General features: G+C 46.1%; 1 protein-coding gene across 1 annotated transcript in view; it reads left to right on the top strand.

The window, feature by feature from the left end:
• LOC121557174 (iron-sulfur clusters transporter ABCB7, mitochondrial-like) overlaps positions 1–15932 on the top strand; it is a 77047-nt gene that overhangs the window by 21323 nt on the left and 39792 nt on the right. The window contains exons 5-9 of the mRNA XM_041871013.1: positions 7478–7610; positions 8176–8444; positions 13306–13394; positions 13567–13654; positions 14511–14685. Of these exons, the coding sequence (XP_041726947.1) occupies positions 7478–7610; positions 8176–8444; positions 13306–13394; positions 13567–13654; positions 14511–14685 (754 nt within the window). The remainder of the gene's footprint in view (positions 1–7477; positions 7611–8175; positions 8445–13305; positions 13395–13566; positions 13655–14510; positions 14686–15932) is intronic.

The raw sequence follows: 15932 nt of genomic DNA, 5'->3' as shown, positions 1-15932 counted from the left end.
GAATGGCCTAGTCAAACCCCAGACCTCAATCCAATTGAGAATCTGTGGTATGACTTAAAGATTGCTGTACACCAGCGGAACCCATCCAACTTGAAGGAGCTGGAGCAGTTTTGCCTTGAAGAATGGACAAAAATCTCAGTGGCTAGATGTGCCAAGCTTATAGATACATGCAGCTGTAATTGCTGCAAAAGGTGGCTCTACAAAGTATTGACTTTGGGGGGGTGAATAGTCACGCATGCTCAAGTTTTCTCTTTCCTTTGTCTTATTTCTTGTTTGTTTCACAATAAAACATTTTTCATCTTCAAAGTGGTAGGCTTGTTGTGGAAATGAAATGATACAAACCCCCCAAAAATCAATTTAAATTCCAGGTTGTAAGGCAACAAAATAGGAAAAATACCAAGCGGGGTGAATACTTTCGCAAGCCGCTATGTAAGAATGCACTACATCACTCGTCACCATAGTCCCCTCCATGATCCTCAACAATGTGTAAGCAGGTAGGTATATAATTCATACTCTTAGAGGAGGAGTCACAATGTCTTCCCACACTAAGACATTGCCAATCCTTCAAGTTTTTTAAAATTATTTTTTATTATATGAAAGCAAGTTTTGCTTTTATACTTACAAGACCATCATGCTTGATTGAGCTGTTTCGTCTTGTAGTAATGTGGTGCCTGACTATTTCCTTAAACCTTTATTTTAGCAATGTCATTGAATTGTTTCAAATATACACTGCTCAAAAAAATAAAGGGAACACTTAAACGACACAATGTAACTCCAAGTCAATCACACTTCTGCGAAATCAAACTGTCCACTTAGGAAGCAACACTGATTGACAATAAATGTCACATGCTGTTGTGCAAATGGAATAGACAACAGGTGGAAATTATAGGCAATTAGCAAGACACCCCCAATAAAGAAGTGGTTCTGCAGGTGGTGACCACAGACCACTTCTCAGTTCCTATGCTTCCTGGCTGATGTTTTGGTCACTTTTTGGTCACTTTTGAATGCTGGCGGTGCTTTCACTCTAGTGGTAGCATGAGACGGAGTCTACAACCCACACAAGTGGCTCAGGTAGTGCAGCTCATCCAGGATGGAACATCAATGCGAGCTGTGGCAAGAAGGTTTGCTGTGTCTGTCAGCGTAGTGTCCAGAGCATGGAGGCGCTACCAGGAGACAGGCCAGTACATCAGGAGACGTGGAGGAGGCCGTAGGAGGGCAACAACCAAGCAGCAGGACTGCTACCTCCGCCTTTGTGCAAGGAGGAGCAGGAGGAGCACTGCCAGAGCCCTGCAAAATGACCTCCAGCAGGCCACAAATGTGCATGTGTCTGCTCAAACGGTCAGAAACAGACTCCATGAGGGTGGTATGAGGGCCCGACGTCCACAGGTGGGGGTTGTGCTTACAGCCCAACACCGTGCAGGACGTTTGGCATTTGCCAGAGAACACCAGATTGGCAAATTCGCCATTGGCGCCCTGTGCTCTTCACAGATGAAAGCAGGTTCACACAGAGCACATGTGACAGACGTGACAGAGTCTGGAGACGCCATGGAGAGCGTTCTGCTGCCTGCAACATCCTCCAGCATGACCGGTTTGGCAGTGGGTCAGTCATGGTGTGGGGTGGCATTTCTTTGGGGGGCCGCACAGCCCTCCATGTGCTCGCCAGAGGTAGCCTGACTGCCATTAGGTACCGAGATGAGATCCTCAGACCCCTTGTGAGACCATATGCTGGTGCGGTTGGCCCTGGGTTCCTCCTAATGCAAGACGATGCTAGACCTCATGTGGCTGGAGTGTGTCAGCAGTTCCTGCAAGAGGAAGGCATTGATGCTATGGACTGGCCCGCCCGTTCACCAGACCTGAATCCAATTGAGCACATCTGGGACATCATGTCTCGCTCCATCCACCAACGCCACGTTGCACCACAGACTGTCCAGGAGTTGGCGGATGCTTTAGTCCAGGTCTGGGAGGAGATCCCTCAGGAGACCATTCGCCACCTCATCAGGAGCATGCCCAGGCGTTGTAGGGAGATCATACAGGCACGTGGAGGCCACACACACTACTGAGCCTCATTTTGACTTGTTTTAAGGACATTACATCAAAGTTGGATCAGCCTGTAGTGTGGTTTTCCACTTTAATTTTGAGGGTGACTCCAAATCCAGACCTCCATGGGTTGGTACATTTGATTTCCATTGATAATTTTTGTGTGATTTTGTTGTCAGCATATTCAACTATGTAAAGAAAAATGTATTTAAGATTATTTCATTCATTCAAATCTAGGATGTGTTGTTTAAGTGTTCCCTTTATTTTTTTGAGCAGTGTATATTTCGTAACATATATTTTTTAGACCGTAGGTACCCAACATAACAGCAGGAGGTGGTGTATTGGTCACATACACGTGTTTAGCAGATGTTATAGCGGGTGTAGCGAAATGCTTGTTTCTAGCTCCGACAGTGCAGTAATATCTAACAAGTAATATCTAACAATTTTCCAACATATACTCAATAAGGAGTGGAATTAAGAATATATACATATATGGACAAGCAATGACAGAGCAGCATGGACTAAGATACAGTAGAATATTATAGAATAGAATGCAGTATATACATATGAGATGAGTAGTGCAAGATATGTAAACATTATTAAAGTGACTAGTTTGACATTTCTTAAAGTGATTTCTAGTCTGTCTATAGGCAGCAGCCTCTAATGTGCTAGTGATGGCTGTTTTTCAGTCTCTCGATCCCAGCTTTGACAGTCACTCATATACAGTGCATTCGGAAAGTATTCAGACCGCTTGACTTTTTCCACAGTTTTTTACGTTACAGCCTTATTCTAAAATGGATTAAATGGTTTTTTCCCTCATCAATATACACACAATTCCCCATAGTGACAAAGCAAAAACAGGTTTTCAGACATTTTTGCATATTTATTTTAAAAAATCCCAGGATGTTTCATTAACATTTACGTCATTTAGCAGACGCTCTTATCCAGAGCGACTTACAAATTGGTGCATTCACCTTATAGCCAGTGGGACAACCACTTTACAATGTTTTTTCTTTTTTTGGGGGAGTGGGGTAAGGGGGGGTAGAAGGATTACTTTATCCTATCCCAGGTATTCCTTAAAGAGGTGGGGTTTCAAATGTCTCCAGAAGGTGGTGAGTGACTCCCCTGTCCTGGCATGCGGTGAGGGACCTTGTTCCACCATTGGGGTGCCAGAGCAGCGAACAGTTTTGACTGGGCTGAGCGGGAACTGTGCTTCCGCAGAGGTAGGGGAGCCAGCAGGCCAGAGGTGGATGAACGCAATGCCCTCGTTTGGGCGTAGGGACTGATCAGAGCCTGAAGGTACGGAGGTGCCGTTCCCCTCACAGCTCCAGTGGAGTGTGCGGAGGAGGGGGTGACGTGTGAGAACTTGGGAAGGTTGAACACCAGACGGGCTGCGGCATTCTGGATGAGTTGTAGGGGTTTAATGGCACAGGCAGGGAGCCCAGCCAACAGCGAGTTGCAGTAATCCAGACGGGAGATGACAAGTGCCTGGATTAGGACCTGTGCCGCTTCCTGTGTAAGGCAGGGTCGTACTCTCCGAATGTTGTAGAGCATAAACCTACAGGATCGGGTCACCGCCTTGATGTTAGCGGAGAACAACAAGGTGTTGTCCAGGGTCACGCCAAGGCTCTTCGCACTCTGGGAGGAGGACACAACGGAGTTGTCAACCGTGATGGCGAGATCATGGAACGGGCAGTCCGTCAGCAGGGAGGAGAAGGTGGAAAAGAGCTTCCTAGGGTTAGAGGCAGATGCTTGGAATTTAGAGTGGTAGAAAGTGGCCTTAGCAGCAGAAACAGATGAAGAAAATGTAGAGAGGAGGGAGTGAAAAGATGCCAGGTCCGCAGGGAGTCTAGTTTTCCTCAATTTCCGCTCGGCTGCCCGGAGCTCTGTTCTGTGAGCTCGCAATGAGTCATCAAGCCACGGAGCTGGAGAGGAAAACCGAGCCGGCCGGGAGGATAGGGGACAGAGAGTCAAAAGATTCAGAGAGGGAGGAGAGGAGGGTTGAGGAGGCAGAATCAGGAGATTGGAGGGAGAAGGATTGAGCAGAGGGAAGAGATGATAGGATGGAAGAGGAGAGAGTAGCGGGAGAGAGAGCGAAGGTTGCGACGGCGCATTACCATCTGAGTAGGGGCAGAGTTAGTAGTGTTGGAGGAGAGAGAAAAGGATACAAAGTAGTGGTCGGAGACATGGAGGGGAGTTGCAGTGAGATTAGTAGAAGAACAGCATCTAGTAAAGATGAGGTCAAGCGTATTGCCTGCCTTGTGAGTAGGGGGGGACGGTGAGAGGGTGAGGTCAAAAGAGGAGAGGAGAGGAGTGGAAAGGAGGAGGCAGAGAGAAATGAGTCAAAGGTAGAGGTAGGGAGGTTGAAGTCCCCCAGAACTGTGAGGGGTGAGCCATCCTCAGGAAAGGAACTTATCAAGGCGTCAAGCTCATTAATGAACTCTCCAAGGGAACCTGGAGGGCGATAAATGACAAGGATGTTAAGCTTAAATGGGCTAGTGACTGTGACAGCATGGAATTCAAATGAGGAGATAGACAGATGGGTCAGGAGAAAAATAGAGAATGTCCACTTGGGAGAGATGAGGATTCCTGTGCCACCACCCCTCTGACCAGATGCTCTCGGGGTATGCGAGAACACATGGTCAGACGAGGAGAGAGCAGTAGGAGTAGCACTGTTTTCAGTGGTAATCCATGTTTCTGTCAGCGCCAAGAAGTCGAGGGACTGGAGGGTAGCATAGGCTGAGATGAACTCTGCCTTGTTGGCAGCAGAACGTCAGTTCCAGAGGCTACCTGAGACCTGGAACTCCACATGGGTGGTGCGTGCAGGGACCACCAGGTTAGAGAGGCAGCAGCCACGCGGTGTGAGGCGTTTGTATAGCCTGTGCGGAGAGGAGAGAACAGGGATAGGCAGAGGCATAGTTGACAGGCTACAGAAAATGGCTACAATAATGCAAAGGAGATCGGAATGAAATGAACTAAACATCTGGGAAAGGAGAGAGCGGGGTCTCCCTCACCACAACACCCAAATATAACTCTCCCAACTTCCACCTCAGAAACTATAATTGTTGTAAACTACAGCGGTTCAATGTTTTCTAGGAATAGACTAACTTAGTTTATTCAGCTAGCTAACTTGGTACAGTATTCTTCCGTGAAAATCGTCCAGGGTACCTAGTCATAAGATGCCACCGCCAGCTAGCATGCCGGACTCCAACAACACGGTTTAGCACCAATACTCGGCCACAACAAACCACCAGTGTGTCAACACGCCAAGCAGATCGTCCGTGTCTAACGTTGTGAGTTAGTCCCGACAGCATGAGCGAGTCCGTCGTCAACTTATTCAGCCAGTTAGTTAGCTAGAATAGTTAGCATACTAGCTAGCCATTGCTTTCAGACAAAGAAGAAACCCCTCCTTTCACGGCACGAACACACAGAGAGAGCCAAGCTAACGTTAACTAGTCACCCATGTCCCGAATTCCTAGAACGACTCTAGCTACCAATATGTAAAAACAAAACACAAATGTAGGTTATGACTTAGTCTCCCAGTCCCTGCCGCTGAAAAACATCCCCACAGCATGATGCTGCCACCACCATGCTTCACCGTAGGGATGGTGCCAGGTTTCCTCCAGACATGGCGCTTGGCATTCAGGCCAAAGAGTTCAATCTTGGTTTCATCAGATCAGAGAATCTTGTTTCTCATGGTCTGAGAGTCTTTAGGTGCCTTTTGGCAAACTCCAAGCGGGCTATCATGTGCCTTTTACTGAGGAGTGGCTTCCATCTGGCCACTCTTCTATAAAGGCCTGATTGGTGGTGTGCTGCAGAGATGGTTGTCCTTCTGGAAGTTTCTCCCATCTCCACAGTGGAACTCTGGAGCTCTGTCAGAGTGACCATCGGGTTCTTGGTCACCTACCTGACCAAGGCCCTTCTCCCCCGATTGCTCACTTTGGCCGGGCGGCCAGCTCTAGGAAGAGTCTTGGTGGTTCCAAACTTATTCCATTTAAGAATGATGGAGGCCACTGTGTTCTTGGGGACCTTCAATGCTGTAGAAATGTTTTGGTATCCCATCACCAGATTTGTGCCTCGACACAATCCTGTCTCGGAACTCTACGGACAAATTCTTCGACCTCATGGCTTGGGTTTTGCTCTGACATGCACTGCCAACTGTGGGACCTTATATAGATAGGTGTGTGCCTTTCCAAATCATGTCCAACCTCCAACCAATTGAATTTACCACAGGTGGACTCCAATCAAGTTGTAGAAACATCTCAAGGATGATCAATGGAAACAGGATGCACCTGAGCTCAATTTCGAGTCTCAAAGCAAAGGGTCTGAATACTTACGTAAATAAGGTATTACTGTTTTAGATTTTTAATACGTTGGCAAAAATTTCTAAAAACCCATTATCGCGTTGTCATTATGGGGTATTGTTTGTAGATTAGTAAAACTATTTTATTTAATTCATTTTAGAATAAGGCTGTAACGTAACAAAATGTGGAAAAAGTCAAGGGGTCTGAATACTTTCAGAATGCACTGTAGATATAGAGGTCTATAGAGCCTGTCTGCCTTCCTGATTTCTGTAACTGTTAGCTTAGTTGTGTAATGTTGATTTCCCCCCCCCCTTTTTTTTAGGGATCTCCCCACAAGGATATTAATACACACAGCCAGCCTTAACCCTTCTACCATCAGAAGAGTGGAAATGAATGTTTTCACAACTCTCTCCTGTCTCTCGCTATCTTTTGCTCTCCCTCCTCCTCATCCCCCTCTCTCTCTCTCTCTCTCTCTCTCTCTCTCTCTCTCTCTCTCTCTCTCTCTCTCTCTCTCTCCCTCCTCCACATCTCTCTCTCTCCCTCCTCCACATCCCCCTCTCTCTCTCTCTCTCTCTCTCTCTCTCTCTCTCTCTCTCTCTCTCTCTCTCTCTCTCTCTCTCTCTCTCTCTCTCTCTCTCTCTCTCTCTCTCTCTCTCTCTCTCTCTCTCTCTCTCTCTCTCTCTCTCTCTCTCTCTCTCTCTCTCTCTCTCTCTCTCTCTCTCTCTCTCTCTCTCTCTCTCTCTCTCTCTCTCTCTCTCCCTCCTCCACATCCCCCTCTCTCTCTCTCCCTCCTCCTCATCCCTCTCTCTCTCTTGCTCTCTCTCTCTCTCTCTCTCATCCCCTCTCTCTCTCTCATCTCTCTCTCCCTCTCTCTCTCTCTCTCCCTCCTCCTCATCCCTCTCTCTCTCTTGCTCTCTCTCTCTCTCCTCCTCATCCCCCTCTCTCTCTCTCTCTCTCTCTCCCTCCTCATCCCCTCTCTCTCTCTCTCTCTCTCTCTCTCGCCTCCTCATCCCCCTCTGTCTCCCTCTCTCTCTCTCCCTCCTCCTCATCCCCCTCTCTCTCTCTCTGTCTCCCTCTCTCTCTCTCCCTCCTCCTCATCCCCCTCTCTCTCTCTCTCTCTCTCTCTTGCTCTCTAGATGACCAACGTGATGGTACCCTTCATGTTTAAGTTTGCTGTGGACGAGCTGAATGGACTCTCAGGACACATGTTGAACCTGAGCGATGCCCCCAACACCGTGGCTACCATGGCAACTGCTGTTCTTATTGGTTGTAAGTCCCACCACAAACCAGAAAGGCACAATTAATTTTCTTTGAATATCTTTGTCACAGTCCAGGAGTTACTATTGAATCTGTCTGGGGTAGGGAACCATTAAACAGCAAGTATATCAAACCTATTGTTGGCTATGTGTCCCGATCTCTCTCTCCTCCTGTCTGCTCTGTGTCTTGTGAATAGTTGTTGATGTCAAGCTCTCTTTGAATAGACTAGAGGTCAGGGTTTGGGTGAACAGTCCTTCCTGTCAGCACAGAGTGCCTCCATCCTTTAACCCTGCCGCCGACTGCTAATAAAAACAGCTCTAATGAACTCAGTCAACCCTAACTCTGGCTGCTGATGAAAACAGCTCTAATGAACAATGTTCCAGCCAGTCTCTCACCCTCACTACACCCTAGCAGCTAGCTACACACTATAGCCTCTGCTGCCTTGAGATGAAAGCAAATCAATGGATGTCAATGTTACTGTCTATGATTACTACAAAGGCTGGCTGGTCCTTGTCTCCGCTGAGCTCCGCCCCGATGCAGCCAAAGCCCTGATGAAATCCTCTTTCTCTTCTCCCAGACGGTGTGTCCCGTGCCGGTTCGGCCCTCTTCAACGAGCTGCGTAACGCCGTGTTCGGGAAGGTGGCCCAGAATTCCATCCGCCGCATCGCCAAGAACGTGTTCCTGCATCTCCACAGCCTGGACCTGGGCTTCCACCTGTCTCGCCAGACGGGGGCGCTGTCTAAGGCTATTGACAGGGGCACCAGGGGCATCTCCTTCGTCCTCTCTGCTATTGTCTTCAACCTGGGACCCACCGTGTTGGAGATGGGGCTGGTCTCTGCTATCCTGGTGGGTAGAGTCACCCTGCCTCCACATGTCCATAGTCTACACTATTGTGAATGGTATTTGTATCTATTATGGATCCCCATTAGTTCCTGCCAAGGCAGCAGCTACTCTTCCTGGGGTTTATTATGGATCCCCATTAGTTCCTGCCAAGGCAGCAGCTACTCTTCCTGGGGTTTATTATGGAGCCCCATTAGTTCCTGCCAAGGCAGCAGCTACTCTTCCTGGGGTTTATTATGGATCCCCATTAGTTCCTGCCAAGGCAGCAGCTACTCTTCCTGGGGTTTATTATGGATCCCCATTAGTTCCTGCCAAGGCAGCAGCTACTCTTCCTGGGGTTTATTATGGATCCCCATTAGTTCCTGCCAAGGCAGCAGCTACTCTTCCTGGGGTCCAGCAAACTTAAGGCAGTTATACATTTTAAAACATTACAATACATTCATAACAGATTTCACAACATATTAAGTGTGTGCCCTCAGGCCTCTACTCTACTACCACATATCTACAACACAACATCCATGTGTGTATAGTGCGTATGTTATCATGTGTTTGTATGCATGTGTCTATGTTTGTGTTGCTTCACAGTCCCCGCTGTTCCATAAGGTGTATTTTTATCTGTTTTTTAAATCTAATTTCACTGCTGTCATGAGATACTTGATGTGGAATAGAGTTTCATGTAGTCATGGCTCTATGTAGTAGTGTGCGCCTCCCATTGTCTGTTCTTGACTTGGGGACTGTGAAGAGACCTCTGGTGGCATGTCTTGTTGGTGTCTGAGCTGTGTGCTAGTAGTTTAAACAGACAGCTCGGTTCATTCAACATGTCAATACCTCTCACAAATACAAGTAGTGATGAAATCAATCTCTCCTCCGCTTTGAGCCAAGAGAGATTGACATGCATATTATTAATGTTTGCTCTCTGTGTAAATCCAAGGGCCAGCCGTGCTGCCCTGTTTTGAGACGATTGCAATTTTCCTAAGTCCCTCTTTGTGGCACCTGACCACACGACTGAACAGTAGTCCAGATGCGACAAAACTAGGGCCTGTAGGACCTGCCTTGTTGATAGTGTTAAGGCAGAGCAGCACTTTATTATGGACAGACTTCTCCCCATTTTAGCTGCTGTTGTATCAATATGTTTTGACCATGACAGTTTACAATCCTGGGTTACTCCAAGCAGTTTAGTCATCTCAACTTGCTCAAATTCCACATTATTTATTACGAGATTTAGTTGAGGTTTAGGGTTTAGTGAATGATTTGTCCCAAATACAATGCTTTTAATTTTTGAAATATTTAGGACTAACTTATTCCACTCTGAAACTAACTCCAGCTCTTTGTTAAGTGTTGCAGTCATTTCAGTTGCTGAGGTAGCTGACGTGTATAGTGTTGAGTCATCCGCATACATACACACTGGCTTATCATTAGTAAAAATTGAAAATAGTAAGGGGCCTAGACAGCTGCCCTGGGGAATTCCTGATTCTACCTGGATTTTGTTGGAGAGGCTTCCATTATAAACAACGTCTGTGTTCTGTTAGACATGTAACTCTTTATCCACAATATAGCAGGGGGTGTAAAGCCATAATACATACGTTTTTCCATTAACAGACTATGATCGATAATGTCAAAAGCCGCACTGAAGTCTAACAAAACAGCCCCCACAATCTTTTTATCATCAATTTCTCTCAGCCAATCATCAGTCATTTCTGTAAGTGCTGTGCTTGTTGAATGTCCTTCCCTATAAGCCTGCTGAAAGTCTGTTGTCAATTTGTTTTTCTGTGAAATAGCATTTTATCTGGTCAAACACCATTTTTCCCTAAAGTTTACTAAGGGTTGGTAACAGGCTGTTTGGTCGGCTATTTGAGCCAGTAAAGGGGGCTTTACTATTCTTGGGTAGCGGAATTACTTTTGCTTCCCTCCAGGCCTGAGGGCGCACACTTTCTAGTAGGCTTAAATTGAAGATATGGCAAATAGGAGTGGCAATATCGTCCGCTATTATCCTCAGTAATTTTCCATCCAAGTTGTCAGACCCCGGTGGCTTGTCATTGTTGATCGACAATAACAATTTTTTCACCTCTTCCAAACTTACTTTACAGAATTCAAAATTACAATGCTTGTCTTTAATAATTTGGTCAGATATACTTTGATGTGTAGTGTCAGTGTTTGTTGCTGGCATGTCATGCCTAAGTTTGCTAATCTTGCCAATAAAAAAATCATTAAAGTAGTTGGCAATATCAGTGGGTTTTGTGATGAATGAGCCACCTGATTCAATGAATGATGGAGCTGAGTTTGCCTTTTTCCCCTAAATGTAATTGAAGGTGCTCCAAAGCTTTTTACTATCATTCTTTGTCATTTATCTTTGTTTCATAGTGTAGTTTCTTCTTCTTTTTATTCAGTTTAGTCACATGATTTCTCAATTTGCAATAAGTTTGCCAATCGGTTGTGCAGCCAGACTTATTTGCCATCTCTTTTGCCTCATCCCTCTCAACAATACCATTTTTCAATTCCTCATCAATCCACGGGGGATTTAACAGTTTTTACAGTCATGTTCTTAATGAGTGCATGCTTATTAGTAACTGGAATAAGCAATTTCATAAATGTGTCAAGTGCAGCGTCTGGTTGCTCGTCATTACACACCACGGACCAACAAATATTATTTACATGAACAACATAGGAATCACTACAAAACGTATTGTATGACCTCTTATACACAATATTAGGCCCAGCCTTTGGAACTTTGGTTTTCCTAGATATGGCTACTATATTGTGATCACTACATCCGATGGATTTGGATACTGCTTTCAAACAAATCTCTGCAGCATTAGTAAAGATGTGATCAATACATGTTGATTTCATTCCTGTGCTGTTTATAACTACCCTGGTAGGTTGATTGATAACCTGAACCAGGTTGCAGGCAGTGGTTACAGTTTGAAGCTTTCTCTTGAGTGGGCAGCCTGATGAACGCCAGTCAATATTTAAATCACCCAGAAAGTATACCTCTATTGATATCACATATATTGTCAAGCATTTCACACACATTATCCAGGTAAGAGGGACATAAATTAGGTTATTTACATTGTCTTCCAACACCCCTGGGATAATGTACATTTGCTGAATCATTATGACAACTCAGCGACACAATGTTAGGGATTAAATGAGCTGGACTTGGGTCATTGTCTCAACACAGCCTTATAATGCTGTGAAAGGATCCAGGAACCCAAATGATTTGGGTGGATCCCATCCTCCTTATAATACGAGCTTTGTTTCCAGAAGGTATCAATATTGTCAATAAATGTTACACCCACAGAGCTGCAATAGTCTCGTAGCCAGTTATGGAGGGCTAAAAGTCTGCTGAACCGTTCAATGCCACGGTTTAGGGAGGGCAGAGGGCCAGATATTATGGGGAGGGCAGAGGGCCAGATATTATGGGGAGGGCAGAGGGCCTGATATTATGGGGAGGGCAGAGGGCCTGATATTATGGGGAGGGCAGAGGGCCTGATATTATGGGGAGGGCAGAGGGCCTGATATTATGGGGAGGGCAGAGGGCCTGATATTATGGGGAGGGCAGAGGGCCTGATATTATGGGGAGGGCAGAGGGCCTGATATTATGGGGAGGGCAGAGGGCCTGATATTATGGGGAGGGCAGAGGGCCAGATATTATGGGGAGGGCAGAGGGCCTGATATTATGGGGAGGGCAGAGGGCCTGATATTATGGGGAGGGCAGAGGGCCTGACCCCATTTAGTCGACTGGTCGATTGTTAGGTCGATGGGCTGTTGGTCGATGGGCTGTTGGTCGACCCAGATTTCTTTAGTCCAGCAGTAGCAAACAAAAAGACATGTTTCTGGTGTACAAGACGCCTGTCTGATTGGAGCCTGTCTGAGTGGACTGATCCATTGAACCAGGCCAGACTGATCCATTGAACCAGGCCAGACTGATCCATTGAACCAGGCCAGACTGATCCATTGAACCAGGCCAGACTGATCCATTGAACCAGGCCAGACTGATCCATTGAACCAGGCCAGACTGATCCATTGAACCAGGCCAGACTGATCCATTGAACCAGGCCAGACTGATCCATTGAACCAGGCCAGACTGATCCATTGAACCAGGCCAGACTGATCCATTGAACCAGGCTAAAGCAACACTTGAGTGGTTTAAAGGGAAACATTTAAATGTCTTGGAATGGCCTAGTTAAAGCCCAGACCTCAATCCAATTGAGAATCTGTGGTATGACTTAAAGATTGCTGTACACCAGCGGAACCCATCCAACTTGAAGGAGCTGGAGCAGTTTTGCCTTGAAGAATGGGCAAAAATCCCAGTGGCTCGATGTGCCAAGCTTATAGAGACATACCCCAAGAGACTTGCAGCTGTAATTGCTGCAAAAGGTGGCTCTACAAAGTATTGACTTTGGGGGGGTGAAAAGTTATGCACGCTCAAGTTTTCTGTATTCTTTTTCTTATTTCTTGTTTGTTTCACAAGAAAAAATATTTTGCATCTTCAAAGTGGTAGGCATGTTGTGTAAATCAAATGATACAAACCCCCCAAAAATCAATTTAAATTCCAGGTTGTAAGGCAACAAAATAGGAAAAATGCCAAGGGGGGTGAATACTTTCACAAGCCACTGTACCTACCTGGTAAGACTAATAGTGAGTCTTGTTATTCAGACGTGGTTGGTTGACTTCTCCTGATAATCTGCTCTGTTCTGTTCTAGCCCTAACCCTAGCCCTAACCCTACGTTGTAATGATGCCTTGATAATGTCTTTATCCATCTCCAGTTGTATGGCTTTCTCCTTCTTTACTCAGCATGATGTTTTCCTATTTTCTGCAATATTAAAATGACTGTCTCTGTCTGTCTGTATCTGTCTCTCTCCTCAGTATTATAAATGTGGGGTGGAATTTGCAGCGGTGACTCTGGGTACTCTGGGAGCGTATGCCGCCTTCACCATTGCTGTCACACAGTGGAGGTACAGTCCACTAGGTGGTGGTTGTTGTTGACAGATGACCTTTCGCCTTAGCTACCTGTTGGTATATATGTGGTTGGCTTTGCTATAGCTAGCAGTATAGAAAAGCACAAGCTACCTTTTTCCTGTGAATTCTTCCCCACTGTGTAACCTTGGCGTCCATCTTGTTGTCTAGGACTCGTTTCAGGATAGAGATGAACAAGGCAGACAACGAGGCAGGAAATGCTGCTATTGACTCTTTACTCAACTATGAGACCGTTAAGGTGAGACCGTCTCTCTCTCCTCCTCTCTTCTCTCTCTCCTCCTCTTCTCTCTCCTCTCTTCTCTCTTCTCTCTCCTTCTCCATCTTTCCTCTCCTTCTCCTTAATAGTCTGCTGCTCAATGACATGGATAGATATTCATCGTCCATGTTATTTGGAGAAAATAATTAATTTAATGAAATGTTCTGATCTGTTGATCCAGACATATTGCTTTTAAAGTTGTTTTTATGTAGCTTAGGCCTACTGGTTTATGTAGCTTAGGCCTACTGGTTTATGTAGCTTAGGCCTACTGGTTTATGTAGCTTAGGCCTACTGGTTTATGTAGCTTAGGCCTACTGGTTTATGTAGCTTAGGCCTACTGGTTTATGTAGCTTAGGCCTACTGGTTTATGTAGCTTAGGCCTACTGGTTTATGTAGCTTAGGCCTACTGGTTTATGTAGCTTAGGCCTACTGGTTGGATGAATTTGGGATTTATTACATTTTAGTCATTTAGCAGACGCTCTTATCCAGAGCGACTTACAGGAGCAATTAGGGTTAAGTGCCTTGCTCAAGGGCACATCGACAGATTTTTCACCTAGTTGGCTCAGGGATTAGAACCAGCGACCTTTCGGTTACTGGCACAACGCTCTTAACCACTAAGCTACCTTATCGTCCCAGAGTCTGTTTGGAATAGGCTGTTTCTTTCTCAACAAGCTGACCAATAGAATAGGTAGCCTAAACGTTTCTACTGTAGTAGATTGACAGGCTACTGATTTTGCTGTTCGTTACTTGTCTTGTTGGCTGAGGGAAAGTAAATGTGGACAATTATTCTGACATGTTCAAAGTGCACATCAGAATTCCCTCCTTCTCTCTGTTACAGTATTTCAACAATGAGAAGTACGAAGCAGAGAAGTATGATGGTTATCTGAAGACCTACGAGTCCTCCTCCCTGAAGACCACCTCTACCCTGGCCATGCTCAACTTTGGACAGAGTGTCATCTTTAGTGTGGGCCTCACTGGTATCATGGTGCTAGCTAGCAAGGGCATCATGGCAGGTCAGTCTAACCCTAACCCCTACAACCTAACTAACCCTAACTAACCCTAACCCCTACAACCTAACTAACCCTAACTAACCCTAACCCCTACAACCTAACTAACCCTAACTAACCCTAACTAACCCTAACCCCTACAACCTAACTAACCCTAACTAACCCTAACTAACCCTAACTAACCCTAACTAACCCTAACCCCTACAACCTAACTAACCCTAACTAACCCTAACCCCTACAACCTAACTAACCCTAACCCCTACAACCTAACTAACCCTAACTAAAGTTGATGGCTACCAAGGGCATCATGACAGGTCAGTCTAACCCTACCAAGGGCATCATGACAGGTCAGTCTAATCCTACCAAAGGCATCATGACAGGTCAGTCTAACCCTACCAAGGGCATCATGACAGGTCAGTCTAACCCTACCAAGGGCATCATGACAGGTCAGTCTAACCCTAATCCTACCAAGGGCATCATGACAGGTCAGTCTAACCCTAATCCTACCAAGGGCATCATGACAGGTCAGTCTAATCCTACCAAGGGCATCATGACAGGTCAGTCTAATCCTACCAAGGGCATCATGACAGGTCAGTCTAACCCTACCAAGGGCATCATGGCAGGTCAGTCTAATCCTAACCCTACCAAGGGCATCATGGCAGGTCAGTCTAACCCTACCAAGGGCATCATGACAGGTCAGTCTAATCCTACCAAGGGCATCATGACAGGTCAGTCTAACCCTACCAAGGGCATCATGGCAGGTCAGTCTAATCCTAACCCTACCAAGGGCATCATGGCAGGTCAGTCTAATCCTAATCCTACCAAGGGCATCATGACAGGTCAGTCTAACCCTACCAAGGGCATCATGACAGGTCAGTCTAACCCTACCAAGGGCATCATGGCAGGTCAGTCTAATCCTAACCCTACCAAGGGCATCATGACAGGTCAGTCTAACCCTAATCCTACCAAGGGCATCATGACAGGTCAGTCTAACCCTACCAAGGGCATCATGACAGGTCAGTCTAATCCTAACCCTACCAAGGGCATCATGACAGGTCAGTCTAACCCTACCAAGGGCATCATGACAGGTCAGTCTAACCCTAATCCTACCAAGGGCATCATGGCAGGTCAGTCTAATCCTACCAAGGGCATCATGACAGGTCAGTCTAACCCTAATCCTACCAAGGGCATCATGGCAGGTCAGTCTAATCCTACCAAGGGCATCATGGCAGGTCAGTCTAATCCTACCAAGG

Source organism: Coregonus clupeaformis, unplaced genomic scaffold, assembly GCF_020615455.1.
Source record: "Coregonus clupeaformis isolate EN_2021a unplaced genomic scaffold, ASM2061545v1 scaf0022, whole genome shotgun sequence".
NCBI lineage: Eukaryota > Metazoa > Chordata > Actinopteri > Salmoniformes > Salmonidae > Coregonus > Coregonus clupeaformis.
This window is presented reverse-complemented; position numbering and strand designations above follow the sequence as displayed.